This window comes from Akebia trifoliata, chromosome 13 (genome assembly GCF_017979445.1).
Source record: "Akebia trifoliata isolate Shusen 1 chromosome 13, ASM1797944v1, whole genome shotgun sequence".
Lineage (NCBI taxonomy): Eukaryota > Viridiplantae > Streptophyta > Magnoliopsida > Ranunculales > Lardizabalaceae > Akebia > Akebia trifoliata.
Window position 1 is genome coordinate 1,750,250 of NC_141387.1, and position 17,215 is coordinate 1,767,464.

Consider the following 17,215-nt stretch of genomic DNA (forward strand, 5'->3'; position numbering starts at 1 on the left):
TTTGAAAAACTATCAATTAAATGGTCCAAAAGGAAAAAGAACCATTGAAGGATGATTGTGATTCATTATGTGATCATTAATCAACTCTTTTGCAATCCATTTTGATTTTATTCAAATAGAAAATCTTGAATGAGTCCTCAAAATGAGTCGACTCTATTTTTTTTATTTCTCTCAACTCTTTATTTGTCGGTGTCCATGAATGCACTTTAATGATCAAGTTGGTAATAATTTTGAAAAAATGTACGAGTTTTCTGGTTGGAATTATGTATCTTTGCCTTTGTTTGATGTTATGTATAGAGGGTAAAATCGATATTAGGCACGTGACGTAAATAAGATGAATATCGTTGATCGTATCACATGATAATTAATGTATATCTCAAGATATTAATTGATATATCTTGAATTAGATTTTATTTGGTTAAGATTGTAATTTTATCAAGAAATAAAAAATCTCTTAATTAACTAGAGAATATCTATTTCTAGATAAAGATAAATTTTGTAGAGAATCCTGAATGATTTTACTTTCTTTTAAAGTTTGACTTTCTATCTATATAAGAAAAGTAATTAGGTAGAATAGGAAATACTTTTGAGAGGAAGAAAAAAAAAAGGAGGTTAAATTTTGTAAATCTTTTATTTGCTTCAAGAATAATAGAATGTCTCTTCGGAACCCGAGGAAGTAGTCTTATTTTGGGATGAACCCTATAAACAAATCTTTCTTCTTGTCCTCTATCCCTTTTTTTTCATTTTATTATTATTATTATTTGTGATTTTGATCGTTCGCATACATTAAGAACAATGAAGATTTATTGTTAGGTATAAATCTCAAGGAATTGACGGCATATGAGATTTTACCTTTACATTACCTATTTCAACCTTTAATTCTTAAGGCAAGGTAAGATTATCTCTATCTACCACTACAAGTCATATTCATTTTAAAGTGAGGAACGACAAATCACGATTCCAAATTTGAATCAAGCGAATCAGCAAAAACTAGATAACATAGTGTAGAGGTAAAATCTCAGATGCCGTCGATTCCTTGAGATTTACCCCTAACGATCAATCTTCATTGTTCTTGATGCACATGAACAATGAAAATCACATAAAAATATTAAGGAAAATAAAAAAAGGGAGAGAAGATAAGAAGCAAGATTTGTTAATGGGGTTCAATCCAAAAATTGGACTATGTTCCCAGGTCCCGTAAAGCAATTCCACTATTCTTGAAGTAAATATAAGATTTACAATACCTAGCCTTATTTTTTCTTTTCCTCCTCCCAATAACCTCGTATCTTCTATTTAGTAACTTTCTTTATATAGATAAAAAGTCAAACCCTAAAAAAAAAGTAAAATCATTCATGTTTCTCTATAAAATCTATCATTATCTAAAAATAGATTTTCTCTAATTAATTAAGAGACTTTCTATTTTTGGATAAGATTGCAATCTTAATTAAATAAAATCTAATTCAAGATATATCAATTAATACCCCGACATATGCAATAATTATTGTGTGATCAATTATCAATATTAATCTTATTTACGCCACATATCTAATACCGATTTTACCCTTTAAAGGCAATATATCAAGTTGAAGATGAATGGTTTTGGAGATGAAAAATTAAAGGTTAAACATGACTGATTTTGAGGAAAAAATAAATAAGGAATTTTCGTTAAGATGTGGAGGGTATACATCAATTTGAAGAAAACAAGTTCAATGCATTTCACGAACCTAGTATGAATCGAACCGAATATCCTTTGCTTCCCAAAGTGTCATGGATAACTAGAAGGGAAGATTATTAACAACGGATTCCACCATTGACAACTATTTCAAAAATTAGCACACAATGATATTGTGTACAATGATCACAGAAAGTTTGCAAGTTGTTAAGGATAAATGATGCATTGAGTCGAGGTCCAAGAAGTTTATTTCGATATCAATCCCTAAACAATTTGTCCCATCGAGCTGGAAGGAACCTAGTAATACAAAATAGTTATAAAATTTATTTCTTTGGTTAGAGCACATAGTATACATGTACGTTGTTCATATCTGTTAAAGAGTGTTAGGTAATGAAGCATTATAGTAAGGAATATGCGACAATACACAAAATCATGATTTCATAAAGATGATGATTAGATTTTGCTAAAGATTGAAATTAGATTTACTAGATATAGCATATCTAGTTAAGAATTGTTTTCTTTATAAATACTAGAGGATTAAATGTAATCTAGTCTAATCCTATTTTTATGAAATCATAAGACAATGTATCACAATACACCTTATTTGAATGCTTCATAACCTAAGGCTTGGGGTGCTCTAATCGATGTATTAGAGCATTTCTACTATAACGGCTGAGAACCCTTCGGTTATCAGCTTGATGGTAGTAGAACTCGAGGATAACTATTCCATACATCTCTGCCGGAATAGTCGCCTCTAGACACAACCATCACACCCTTCGAAGTAATTAACCTCTAGGGCGCTCAGGCTGTGCGGCGGCTTTCGGGCCGCCCACCCCGGGGTTTTATCCCCATGGTGCCAAAAACACTAAAAAATAATGTCGACGAAACGTTAAATTCTATCTATTCATGTTGTGTACATGTTGAATAATTTTATTTCGTCATAAATATTTTTTCAGAGTATCCGTACTACACACTTACATGGGAATTTCATCTTCTTAAATTACTCGATCGTAATCGTATTTCTCCTAACAATTTACCATGTAAACGCATTTGACACAACTCAAGATGATATTTTTCATGTTCAAACAATTTTCATATTAGATAAAACATAAACTTATAAAATAAATTTTATTAATCACTCAATATGGCCAATTTAGCAGGTCAACAAGAACATATTCATAAGCTGTAAATTTAGAGACCACAACACGAAATGTCATTAAAAGATGATTTATTTATAAAGAACTATTAAAACGGTGGTCAACCTAACACAATCTAAGTCATGTGCCACAATATATGAAACAAACATCACAAGGAAGACCATGGTCTGAAATCTTAAAAAAAAAGAAAAAAAAAAAAAATCTCTACTGGGCCATAAATATTTTTAATTCACGTGTCAGACCTTAGTCCTTTTTCAAAATTTTCCTCTCAACGGGGCCTTGCTGTCTCGACTTGTTATCTTAATTCATTATTATACCTACCATACAGACATAAATTACATTTAAGATCGTGACCTGTTCCCTGTCGTCTCAACTCTCAACCTTACTAATATGTAATTTAATTTTTCGCAGGACTGGCGGTGGTTTTTTTTATCTAGAAGAACCCTTTTCTTACAAAGATAGTGAGGAAAAAAGATTTACAAAGTCTCATCCACCATCAAAAAGATCTTGGTATGTGTGAAACAAGACATCAAGATTTGTTACAAATCTCAAGACCTTTTGGATGGTGGATATAAGGTCTTTTTTTTTCCTCACTATCTTAGTAAGGTTAGTCAGACTTTTTCTGCTATTAGATATAGACAACATGGAGGACCCATGCTTTCTGCCCCTCCAAACCCAACACCCCCTACTATGTGCTAAGATGTGATGAATGGATTGCAATTAATAAGGAAATAATAGAAATGAGTTGTCTATTATCATTTCTTCTTTTTTTTTTTGATAACAAGAGTGTCCAGAATTACATCTGACTAGGGGGGATTGGATGAGGTAGGGTCGGTAGCAAGGTATATGGGACGCTCTCCTAAGCACGCGCAATGTCCGCACATCACACACACCAAGTATGTGAGGGAATGCCCACGCGGGTGGCCTTGGGAAAATATTGCTCATACTGGGTATTAAACACACAGCCAACAGACTCTCATGGCTTATTGGATTTGAAATTGCCATTGAGTGGTCCCCTCAAGGTTTTTAGTTATGTTCTTGATTTGAGAATTCTTTTCTGGATTGAGTAGAAAAATTTAGAAGTTGAGAATAACAATTTTGTATATCCAAGTTGTCTATTTTGATGACAAAAAATAAAAAATTAAAAAAAAATTCATCCTTGAGAATCCAATGGGTAGGAATTGGCATTATCAAGTAATGTATCTTGTATAAAAATGACAATTCTAATGGAGTCATATTTTGAGAATGATGTCCAATCATTTTCACTTGATGGATGAAAATAATTTTGACATCATCGAAGCCTATAAAATCAATGATTTGCAACCACGAATGATAAATGTAAAGGTATGTAATATATAACCACAAACATTGTTACTTTGTCGAAGTTTATTGTTATTTGATAAACATGGTTGTAAGATTCAAAGGATGGCAAAGTGAAAATTGTTAATTAAGAAAAACATGAACAAAATTACTATTGAAGAAAATTAATCTTTTACACAGTGCAGAGATAGATTTATATTTGGGGCACTTCCCCCCACAAGAATTTTCAAAGTTAAAGAAAGCTATATGAGCTATTGTGACATATATCAGCCATACAAAAAAAAAAAAGAATTCATTTTTGCTGCTCCTACAAAAATAATTCCTTTCTTAATTGACCCCACATGGACAAATTTTGGCTCCACCCTTGGTACAATGCATCATGATTAAGAGACATTAGTTGGATTAAGGGTTATGTATTAAAAGAGTTATTGATTTGTGGAGGGCATAGTTTAGAGGCGGAGTCATGATTTTATCTTCGTGAAGACAACAAAGACTTTTAAAAATTTTGTGAGGGTGGTAATAGCAGTGAATTTATTTTTTTTACTGCGATTATTTGTCGCAGTATCATATAAATTATAATATTTTTAAAAATTTATTTTGAGGACAAATGTACATATTGTCTCTAGTGTAAATCTGCCCACGCAGTAAGAATCTCGAATGAATAATTTGAATCAATGTTTCAAAATCGAACCAATAATTGGATAAAAAAAATATTCAAATTGGTCAGACCTTGATCCAATTTGGTTGTACCAACTCTTTTTGAATAAAATCATCTAAAATCTATATTTTTCTAAATCATCAAAACTTATTTTTATAAAACATAATACTCAAAAAGAACTTTATGTCCATTAATTGAACCAGTTTATTACAAATCCGGTTAAACCCGGTCGGATAGCCGGTTCGGTCTGATTTTTAAAACAATGTTGTGAATAGTTCTGTAGTGTAGGTCCAGTTTTTCAACGCGGGGTCTAGAATTTAAAAAGAGAGCTGCTATTGCCACACCAACTTTTACTAATCACACCGTGTACAAGTGGTATGACATTAGTAAAAGTTGGTGTGACAATAGCATCTTTCTTTTTTAAATTAAGATTTATTAACGTGATTTAAGCCTCTTTTTATGAAAATCAGTGAAGAAGATTACGAAACATATAAGCTTTTTTAGAGAGAGAGTCAGATAGATAGAGAGAGAGAGAGAGGAATCTGAAAAGGTCGCAGTGGGTTCTCTCGAATCTCGATTTTCAAACCAAATGTCTTTTTCAGTATTGGAATCCATGCCCATCGCCGCAGTTCCAAAACTCGGACCCTCAACGCGTTACAACTGGCAATAACGCGTTTATCTCCAACTCTGACTACCAAATTACGAATCATTTACAATTTCATCCACATCTTCAATCAGAACCGTTCATCAGTTGACCGTGTAACTTTGTAACTCATAGATTGAAGATTGATTGAACGATTTACAACAGATGTGGACCATTGACCATTATTATATCTGGCATTGCTGCTTAAGATAAGATACAGTAATTTCTTTTGCCGACACTGATTTGTCGGACTCACCCTTTATTGCTCTCGTCTTTCCTAATTACTTCATGTGTTTTTAGGTCTAATCTAACCTAAAATTACAAAAAAGGCCTTCGAATGTTGATGATGTTTATTTTATTTTAAAAAAATTACAATTTTTAAAAAAATATTTAAATATTAAATTAAAAAAAAAAATGAATTAAGTCGTTGGATAATCCAGAATTTTAGCAATTCGCTCGATATTATTTTATCAAAAATGCCCTTTGAGTGCTTAAAATTTTGAATTGTCCAATGTTTTAATAGTATGCTTTAACACCCCAACAATTTAACCTCCATTTAAAATTTGCATAGTTCATAAAATTATTAAAATATTGGATTATCGAGTAATTAATTTGTTTTTGATCATTTTTAAAATAAATAAGTTTTTTTCTTATAAATATTAAAATATTTAACCCTCTGTTAGTAATTTTCCCTTTCTTAAGGCCAAAAGAGAACTTGAATAGCATTGTTAGGCTTGTCGATGGGTGGCTATAGTTCGGGCTTGGATGGGGATTGGGTTAGATTATTATTCTTAAATCCTATTAGGCCTCTCAACTAAATCCAAATCTAACTGTAATAGGCTCATATTAGATTTAAATCTAGAGAGTTGCCATTAACACACCAACTTTTACTTATAATACACCAATCTAGATAAATAACTTAATTTCAAGGTTGAATCTTCATTTTGTGTGTTAAATATGACGAAATTTTAAGTTTGGTGCACTGTTCATTTTAATTTCCAAAACATGTATACGTCATTTTTATAATTAGTCACTTTTAATATATTCGAATTCGTAGATATACCAGTTAATTCATTGATTATTAAAGTGACTAATTCACTTGAAATGCATGTTTTGGGAATTAAAATGAACAGTATACCAAAATCGAAATTTGGACATAAGTTGCCGACGTTTTGGGAAAAATCCTTAATTTCAAAAGGATTAGTGTGTTGTAAGTAAAGTTGGTGTTCCAATAGAATCTCTCTAAATTTTAATTCTAAATTGATAAAATATTAAATTCATATACATCTTTGGAAGTAGTTTGGAATTTTTAATACTATTTTTCATTAAAATAGAGGTTCCATCTCCATCTTATTAAAAATAGTGAGAGATAATAAGATTTATTATATATATATATGAGAAATGTTCAGCAACAAACATTTTGGCAAAACATTTTTCAAAACATGGGTTAAAGGTTTTGGAATGGGCTGATTTTTGGTGAGGATGATCTCTACGGTGAGGAGATCATTCTCACCAAAAATCAGCCCATTCCAAAACTTCTAGCCCCATGTTTACACTTCAATGATCAAGTTAGTAATAATTTTGATAAAATCTACGAGTTTTCTGGTTGGAATTATGTATCTTTGTCTTTGTTTGATGCTATATGTATAAGGTAAAATCGAAATTAGGCACATAACCTAAATAAGGCAAATATCGATAATTGATTACACAATAATTAATGCATATCTTGAGGTATTAATTGATATATCTTGAATTAGATTTTATTTTGGTTAAAATTGTAATCTTATCCAAAAATAGAAAATCTCTTAATTAACTAAATAATATCAATTTCTAGATAATGATAGATTTTGTAGAAAAACTTAAAAGATTTTACTTTTTTTTTTTTTTTTTTTAAGGTTTGACTTTTTATCTATGTAAAAAAAGTTATTAAGTAGAAGATGAGAGGTTCTTGAAAGGATATTAAAATTTTTAAATCTTATATTTATTTCAAGAATAGTGGAATGGTTTTTTGGAACTCGAGGACCGTCCATTTTTTGTAAATTATTTTTGATGGGGTGAGGAGATCATCATCACCAAAAATCAGCCCATTCCAAAACCTCTAACTCATGTTTTGAAAAATGTTTGTCCAAATGTTTGTTGCTGAACATTTCCCTATATATATATATATTATATATATATATATATGGGTCCCGTTCAGCAACAAACATTTGGACAAACATTTTTCAAAACATGAGTTAGAGGTTTTGGAATGGGCTGATTTTTGGTGAGGATGATCTCTATGGTGAGGAGATCATCCTCACTAAAAATCAGCCCATTTCAAAACTTCTAGCCCTAGTTTACAAGTTGAAAAATCGTGGACCGTCCATTTTTTGTAAACCATTTTTGATGGGGTTAGAAGTTTTGGAATGGGCTGATTTTTGGTGATGATGATCTCCTCACCATAAAGATCATCCTCACCAAAAATCAGCCCATTCCAAAACCTCTAACTCATGTTTTGAAAAATGTTTGTCCAAATGTTTGTTGCTGAACATTTCCCTATATATATATATATATATATATGGGTCCCGTTCAGCAACAAACATTTGGACAAACATTTTTCAAAACATGAGTTAGAGGTTTTGGAATGGGCTGATTTTTGGTGAGGATGATCTCTATGGTGAGGAGATCATCCTCACTAAAAATCAGCCCATTTCAAAACTTCTAGCCCTAGTTTACAAGTTGAAAAATCGTGGACCGTCCATTTTTTGTAAACCATTTTTGATGGGGTTAGAAGTTTTGGAATGGGCTGATTTTTGGTGATGATGATCTCCTCACCATAAAGATCATCCTCACCAAAAATCAGCCCATTCCAAAACCTCTAACCCATGTTTTGCCAAAATGTTTGTTGCTGAACATTTCCTTATATATATATATATATATATATATATATATATATATATAGGGTCCCGTTCAGCACCCTAAGCTTTACCACACACTTTAACAAACGTGTTTTGTCTTACATGGGTTAGAAGTTTTGGAATGGGCTGATTTTTGGTGAGGATGATCTCTATGGTGAGGAGATCATCCTCACCAAAAATCAGCTCATTCCAAAACTTCTAACCCCATCAAAAATGGTTTACAAAAAATGGACGGTCCACGATTTTTCAACGTGTAAACATGGGGCTAAACATTTTGGAATGGGCTGATTTTTGGGGAGGATGATCTTCTAATCATAGAGATCATCCTCACCAAAAATCAGCCCATTCCAAAACCTCTAACCCATGTAAGACAAAAAACGTTTGTTAAAGTGTGTGGTAAAACTTAGGGTGCTGAACATTTCCCATATATATATATATGGGTCCCGTTCAGCAGCAAACATTTTGACAAACATTTTGGCAAAACATTTTTCAAAACATGGGTTAGAGGTTTTGGAATGGGCTGATTTTTGGTGAGGATGATCTCTACGGTGAGGAGATCATCCTCACCAAAAATCAGGCCATTCCAAAACTTCTAACTCCAGTTTACAAGTTGAAAAATCGTGGATTGTCCATTTTTTGTAAATCATTTTTGATGGGGTTAGAAGTTTTGGAATGAGCTGATTTTTGGTGATGATGATCTCCTCACCGTAGAGATCATCCTCACTAAAAATCAGCCCATTCCAAAACCTCTAACCCATGTTTTGAAAAATGTTTTGCCAAAATGTTTGTTGCTGAACATTTCCCTATATATATATAGCATACGCACAATATATTGTTTTTTTTTTTTTTCTATAGCATCTTGTAGTACTTTAGGGCTCATAGCTTAGATATATTCTAATTTTTTTTTACTTGATCAAAAGTTTTAGAAATAAACGGTGATTGAATCCACAAATTTAAACGATTTGATTTTGTTGTCTTCTCCATATGACACTCTCTAAACTATAGAAAAATACTTCATGATGTCACAACAGGAAAAAAATACATCCTCTCTAAATTGGTTTTAGATTAACCATATTTCGATCTTATAAAAAGTGAGAAAGTTTGTAATTATGTCATGTATCTTTCTTTAAACATGAATTTTCTTTAGATTTTGTATATAAAATCGGGTTTGATCCAATCCAGACATGCCCTAATAGTTTTTGAATGACATTTGGATTCTAATATTGAGATTTGATAAAAATTGATCTAAGCATCATATCAATTATGGCTCCAATCCACTTATCATATTTGTTCTAGAATGATATTGATTTGATACGAGCCCAATTTGTTGACAAACCCTAACTGTAACATGTGATAATGTTCATAGGAGAACCTGATCAATGTTGACTGAAGAAGATCACTGACCTTTGACCATTGATATCACAACAAGCTTAGGTGGGGATTTGACTGGGATCACCGATGACAATTCTCTATGATTCAATCAAACCAAGTCCAAAGATATATTATCATTATTATGGTTTTAGAAAATCAATGAATAGAGGTCAATGGTTGATGTTCAATGAAAAAGCTATGGTGAACTTATTTTCGTAACCCAACAACCCACTTTGGATTGCCATATATAAGACATTCAAGAATATTATTGACCAATCAAAGGTACACATTATTAGAGAATAAGATACATTGTATTAAAGTGTCCAAGATTCATTGTATCATTGTCAATGACTCAGTATATCTCATCACAAATAAAAGGTTTTGATGGAGACCAACCCAGGAGTGACACAAGGAGGGAAACACGGGGACACATCTGACATGATGGTGCGCACATAGCCGTAGATGCTTTTTACTCATATCTCGCAAAAAAGCATCTACTGATATGTATGCACCACCACGTCAGATGTGTCCCTCATGTGTCAACCTAGCATGACTCTTATAATATATAACTTACGATATTCTAGAATATTTATATTAGGTTAGTTTTCATATATTTTGGTTGATGTAATATTTATAAATACCCTATTGAGATTTATGTAATAGTCATCAAAGAATTATGAATAAATTAGTTTTTCTAACACATCTCATGCTTATATTTGACAAATATCAAACATTCAACGTGTTTGGCATTTGCTAGACCTACAAACAAGTTTAATTCGGAGACCATGCATTTCCATTAGTTGACATGTATTGAAGGGCATCATAAATTTACAAAAGTCATATTACACTACCTGCGTTGGACATTGAGCCCAACATTGAGTTTACCTGGTAGTGCACAGATAATCATAGATTTATTTTCTTAAGATACAAGTTAGAAAATCATTGATTCTCTATGCACTGTCAGGTTAACTCAGTAATGGACCCAATGTCCAATGTAGGTAGTAAAGCATTTTCCTTTACAAAAATATCTACATTTGGAAATCCTTCAATACACGTGAACCAATAGAAATGTGGGATCTCTTGAAATATTCAAAGCATGGATTTCCGAAATCACTCCCTACCAATCAATCAAAAGTGGATTCCAACATTCTCTATTCATCATTGTTAAACCCGAACTTTTAGAAAATAAAATTTATAAACAATGTGGAGAGATTGAATTTAAGTTTAGGAGCTCACTATTCCCAATAAATCTCAAACAACAAGCATATATCATCTAGCATGTCTAAGCCACAAGAAAAAAAAAAAAATACAAGTATGAAAAATGAAGCATAGATTGCTTCATTAAGCTTAAATGGAAACTAATTGTCTAACGTTAATAGGGTTTACATATTGTTTCGAACCATCGAAAATGGTATCTACAAAGATGCGAGAAGCAGCCTCGGTCGGATGGAAGAGATCCCAAAACACATGATCAGTCCTATTCGGACAATATTTAGCAATGGGAATGCATGGAACCTTAGCATTAAGGTTTCCTAGTCCACAACACGCAGCTTTCACCTCCGTAAACCCTGTAAGCGTAACAATCCCCCCAAAAAAAATATATATATTAATCCAATTGCATAGCGGATTCGTGATGAAGAATGAAGATTGTTTTTTCTTCTTATATCCTAAAAGACAACCTTGAATCCATAAAGAAAAATTAATTTTCTAAGAAATTGAAATTTTATTTAATAATCTGAATGAATAAAACCATCACTCACATTGCTTTAAATAAATTTTCAAACATCTAATTCGAGCCTAATTTTTATTACCATATTTACTTACTAAAAATGATAAACTTCCAAAAAAATAATTAAAAATCCAATCTAAAAACTTTCTGACTAATCTTAAAATTATTAGTCAAGATCTTTTAAAATAAATTTGGATCCATAGACTATTAATTAAAGCATTTTCTCGACGACCTACGGCTATTTTTCTTGTTGTGGTGCTCCTTTTAATCATTCTGATTTACGATCGTTAAGTTATAACCATTAAGCTAAGGCACCCGTGCCCAATCCACGTTCTTTTGGTCATCCTAGTCCATATAATCTATTGCAACTCGTTCTACGTCACTAATCAAGCTTACTTAACTAACCCACCTCTCTTTAAAAAAAATGAAAAAAGAGAAAAGAAAAAGAGAGAAAGAGTATGTTATACCATAAATGGTTGGTTTTTGAATGAAGTTGAGCAAGACACCATATGTGTCAAAGAAGGAATAGTTTATGTCTTTAAGCTCTGATTTCATTCCTTGTAAAAGCAAGTTAACTCCTTCATTGTACTTTTTGGACCAGTAATTTGTTTCCTCATTGCACTCTCCTGTTTTCATTTGGTTCCTTTGTGATGGACAACATCCGATCACCCCGATACCAACAACGATGAGTTTACGTGCACCGAGGTCGTAAATCCGCTGTAAAAGAAAAAAATATATATAAATGTTGATCAATCAAACTAAAACATAATTTGAACATATTTTGGGTTATATCAAATGGGTTTGTTGGGACCTTTAATTGGCCTTTAAGTGTTAGTGTCAATGTATTGATGAACTCTTGTGGAGTTTTATTGTCGGGAGGGGTGGACCCTGATTTGAAGCGTCCAAGGATATCGTTGCTTCCAATCACCACAACGAAGAGTGATTTAGATAAATATTTTTGTAATCCAACGGTTCCGAGCTGTTGAAGTAGTTCTCCATGTACTGTTGAGTAGTACTCAATCTGCTTGTTGAGGGTGATGGATTGACGCTGCATTAAAATCATAAAAATGAGAATAAGTATCAATCCAAGTTCTAGCAAAAATTTCAACTTTGTGTTGATTCAACAATAAAGCCAAATTAAAAAAAAAAAAAAAACCAATCTTGACTGTCTCTTGTGGGGGCCATATAAATCGAAGTTTTAGCTTCTTGATCCAATGGTCATAATTTAGGATCAGAAGATTACTATAAATACCCTAATTAAATAGGATTATCAGCCTACCAACACAAAAATGTGGATTGATTAAAACTAACTCCTCGTTGACTAGTACCATTAGGCTTCACAAGCTATTAACCAACTACTCCAAAAGACCAATATGTTGGAGAAGAGGATAACTAAGAATATAAGAGGGTCACCGGGACTAACTTGGGTATGACACACAAGAGAGTAGAGGAAAATATACACTCAACACTCCCCTTCACCCATAAAGGTGGAAAAATTCGAACCCTTGAACTATACGAATCTAACTCTTTGATACCATGTTAAATAACCAACTATTGCAAAATACCGATTTGCTGGAGAGGGGAGAACTATGATTGTAAGAGAGTCTCAAGGCTTCACTAGGGTATGACACACCCAAGATTGGAGGAAAATATACATTCAATACAAACCATAATAGCATGGGGTGGATTTGCAATGGGGGCACTTGCCCCCTAAGAATTTTCAAAGTCTATAGATTAGTGAGCTATTGCGACAAATTTTAGTGGTGGATAAAAAAATCTGCCAATATTGCCCCTCATGAAAAAAATTTCCACTCTTAGTTGCCCCCACAAATATATATATATATATATATATATATATTTCCACTCTTAGTTGACCCCACAATTTTTTTTTTCTACTTTTGGTTGCCCTCACATGGGCAAAATCTTGGCTCCCCCCTTGATAATACTATTAATTATCTCCGTATAATAATAATAATAAAATAAAATAAAATAAAACAAAGAGGTTAAATCATGATTTTCAATCTCATAAATTGCTATCATCTCATTCATGAATGATATTGAGATAAATTAATGAGTGATTCATCTTGATCTGGGACGATTTTTGAAAGAATAATGTTGAAGTGACCTTAGGCTGGAACCTCATATCACACTTCTTAACATGAAAGTGTATGGGAATCATAGTTAATTGGGATATGAGTGAAAAAACATCTATGGTTCCTATCCACTTTCACGTCAAGAAGTGCGATATGAGATTCCAACTTGAGGTCACTCTAGCATGACTCTTTTTGAAACCACGAGTCATATTAGTACACCGTGCTTTTTTAGAGTCGTGATAATATGATTCTCTTGGTGGCATACGCAAATGACTCCATGACGTGACAAGTTCGGGTACAATAAATCTGTATGCCTCGGGATACACGATTGCACTTCCCCATAATAAAGTGTATCCCGAGGAAATCATGTATCTTGAGGTATACGATTCCCCAACTTGTCCACATCATGGAGTCATTTGAGTATGCCACCTGGTGAGTCATATTATTAAGACCCTTTTTTCTAATAAAAAATACTTGTAAAGTTACATATGATATGTGAAAATAGGGGCATCAACAATCTCGTAAATGTTCTCTTGATTCGAAAATCCCTATTCGCTTTCACTTTCTTCTCTTATATTTTTCTCATTTTTATTTTATTTGATATTTTTCATTAATTCTATAATTTTTCTAGTTCATAAAAGGAAAAAAATAAAAAAGAAGTGGTTTGCCAATAAAATATATGATTACTCTCATTTATTGGAATTCTATAAAATAAACCTTGGTGTGGCAATAAAGCTTCAATCTATGTATTTAGTATTTATTATTATTATTATTTTATTTATTTATTTTATGGATTCTTACATAAAGCTGGTCTGAGCCATCCAAGATTCCGGCTCCTCCTGAAGCGAAGCTTACGCCACCAAGGAAAGCGTTGCCGTTGCTCTTGTTGGAGGCGGATTTAACCGATAGATATGGTGGCGAGGTTGGTGAGCCGAGCTTGTCAGCTGCACAATAAAATAATACAAAACTTCATATATTTTTGGAAAAAAAAAAGAGAAGAAAACGAAGAGAACTGCTATTAGCACAACAACTTTTACTTATAACAAATCAATCCATAAGTAAAATGATTGGTGTGTTGTAAGTAAAAGTTGGTGTACTAATAGAATTTCAAAAAAACAAAAAGCAAAAGAATTCCTTGTAATTTGCTTGAACCACCAACAACAAGCAAACAAACAAAAATCTAAGTAGATAAGAATGTTGATTACAGTTAAATTTAAGTAAAAATAAAAACAAAGTGTCTATATATGATGAATGGGTTAGAGTACCCAAATGATCTGCAGCATTCTTTCCATTACTGAATCTTCCAGTAGCTTTTTTTCCAGGAAAATCGATTCCATTATGAGGAAAATTGGCTTTAGCCAAGGAGATACTGAGGTGATTGTTGTTGCCAACATCCACCAAAGAGTCTCCAAACACAAAAACCGCTGGAACCATCTGACCCATTGAATGATTGAAGAAGAAGAAGAACAAGAAGAAGGAATAGAGAAGGGAGAGAGCCATTTAATTATTAATTAGTTTACAAGATCTCTGTCTTTCTTCTCTATTTTCTTGGTAGAATTTAAAGCATAAATAATGGGTTTTAAAGAGGAAGAAAAGCCGAGTAAAGGTTGAAAGATAGTAGTGTGAAGAGAGGTCTATGAAAGAGTGCCGTGTGGGCTCAAGTGGGCAGACCAGAGGACTACTTATAAGTCCTCGTTCACATTTATTTAAATTATATATATAAATGTGAAACCTATGTAACATTATTGGTGTCTCGTTCATTTGCAAGGAAAATGCTACCCCCACCACTGAGTGACATGAAACAATAAAACAAGAAAGCTAAACTTAGAGAGCTGATATTGACACCTCAACTTTTACTTATTACACCCCAATTATAAATTGAATAGTGATTTTCTGACTCTCCAGACCCCCCTCTGACATACCCAACACACTCTCTTGATGTGACATGTGCTAGAATCATAGATTTTTTTTCCAACTACACAACTCCACATATTTATGGGGATGTATAATTATGTATCCCGATTAAAAAAATCTATGGTTCTAGCACATCTCACATTAGGAGACACCATTCAACAATTACAAAGGTTTGATTTAAATTATTATCTGAATTTTAGAAAAACATTATAACACTTGTTCAAATAATTTCAGTAGTCGTTTACAATTATGATTAAGCTCATATAAAATCTTTAAAAAAAAAAATCTAATATATAAAAAAAATGAAATGTAAATTCTATTGGCATCACAATTTTTTTATACTTATTCTCAACCATGTATTTATTTTCTTTATTTTTAATCGGAGTGTAATAAGCAAAAGTTGGGGTGCCAATAGCAACTCTCTAAATTTGTGATCTCTAGATGTTAGATTTAATCAAGATCTCTAATGGGTCAAGTCTATGGTAAAAGTCCATTGGATATAATATCTTTAATCAAACTTACTTTTGATGTGTAGACCAACTAGAGGAACATTAATTCTATAGGGTGCCTAATTCTTTTCTACGTAAGAAATGGTGCACGTCTAGGTTTTGGGATGGATCGATCAAAGACTTTATAGGTGTAATGCAGTTATATTCTGATCTACGTCATAAGAGTAATTATATTTCTCATTGACTTATATGTTATTTAGAAAACATTGTTAATTTATGTATGTGTTCATGTATCATATGTTATATTTAACAACACATTTTACTTTTAAACTTTTGATACTGTCAAAGAACCCAGATTTGGAAATCATTGCGAGAAGTGGGGTTTCAACACTAGCCTTTCCAATAAAGTTTTAAAGTATTTTATCGATTAAATGTTTCAATTATTGAAAAAGTTGATATGTTATTGGTCGATGCATTTGATACAAACCAATATATTATAATACATACCTAATACAGTTCCTAAACATTTAATGTTTCATGTTGGTCTTGGTTGATATTGATATTTATCATCAATACATTCTGATATTTTAAAGGGTACGTAAATTATTATTTTGTGAGTTAAATATGATAAAACTCCAATTTCACCTAACTGTTCATGTTAATTTTCAAATCATAAAATACGAAATCTTAGGTTTTTAAAGTGGTGACTGCATAGGTTTAAAGGGACAATCTTGTTGGTTATAAAAGTGATGATCTCACAAGTTCACCGTTTTTAGTAAAATTGTCACTATATAAATCAATGAGATTGTCATTTTAAAACCGCAAGATCGTCATTTGAAAAATTTGCGATTTCACAATTCATGTTTTTGAGAATTAAAATGAACAGTGACCCAAAATCACAAATTCATCAAAAGTTGATACCGTTTTCTAGTATCCTTAACTTTGAACTTACCTACCCAAAAGATTTATTCACACTCATTGCCCTATTGAAAAAAAAAAAAAAAAAATACGGAACGGATTCATTTGGTGATCTCTTACTGAATTCATTCATGAAAAATCGATAACAAGTTGATGAGTGGATTCATTTTTGTCGCAATGTATAATTAATATGTAATAGGAATATAAGATCACTACCATGTCATGTAGTGAGCATATGAGAATGAAGAGATATATATAGGATTTCGTGTGCTCCCCACTCTCTTCTTGATTGATAAGATAGATAGATATTTCAATTTTGTTTTGAACTTAGATAGATAGATATTTCTTCTTTAAATAGATATTAGATATTTTTTTCTCTAGATTTGATGGCAGC

General features: G+C 32.1%; 1 protein-coding gene across 1 annotated transcript; it reads right to left on the bottom strand.

The window, feature by feature from the left end:
* Positions 1-10,894: 10,894 nt before the first annotated feature.
* LOC147387213 (GDSL esterase/lipase At5g55050-like) lies at positions 10,895-15,192 on the bottom strand. Its single transcript, XM_086421773.1, has 5 exons — positions 14,806-15,192; positions 14,342-14,484; positions 12,259-12,495; positions 11,915-12,164; positions 10,895-11,286 (listed from the first exon to the last, which is right to left on the bottom strand). Exons 1-5 carry the CDS (start codon positions 15,038-15,040, stop codon positions 11,066-11,068), a joined length of 1,086 nt encoding a protein of 361 aa, XP_086277899.1. The 5' UTR covers positions 15,041-15,192; the 3' UTR covers positions 10,895-11,065.
* Positions 15,193-17,215: the final 2,023 nt, after the last annotated feature.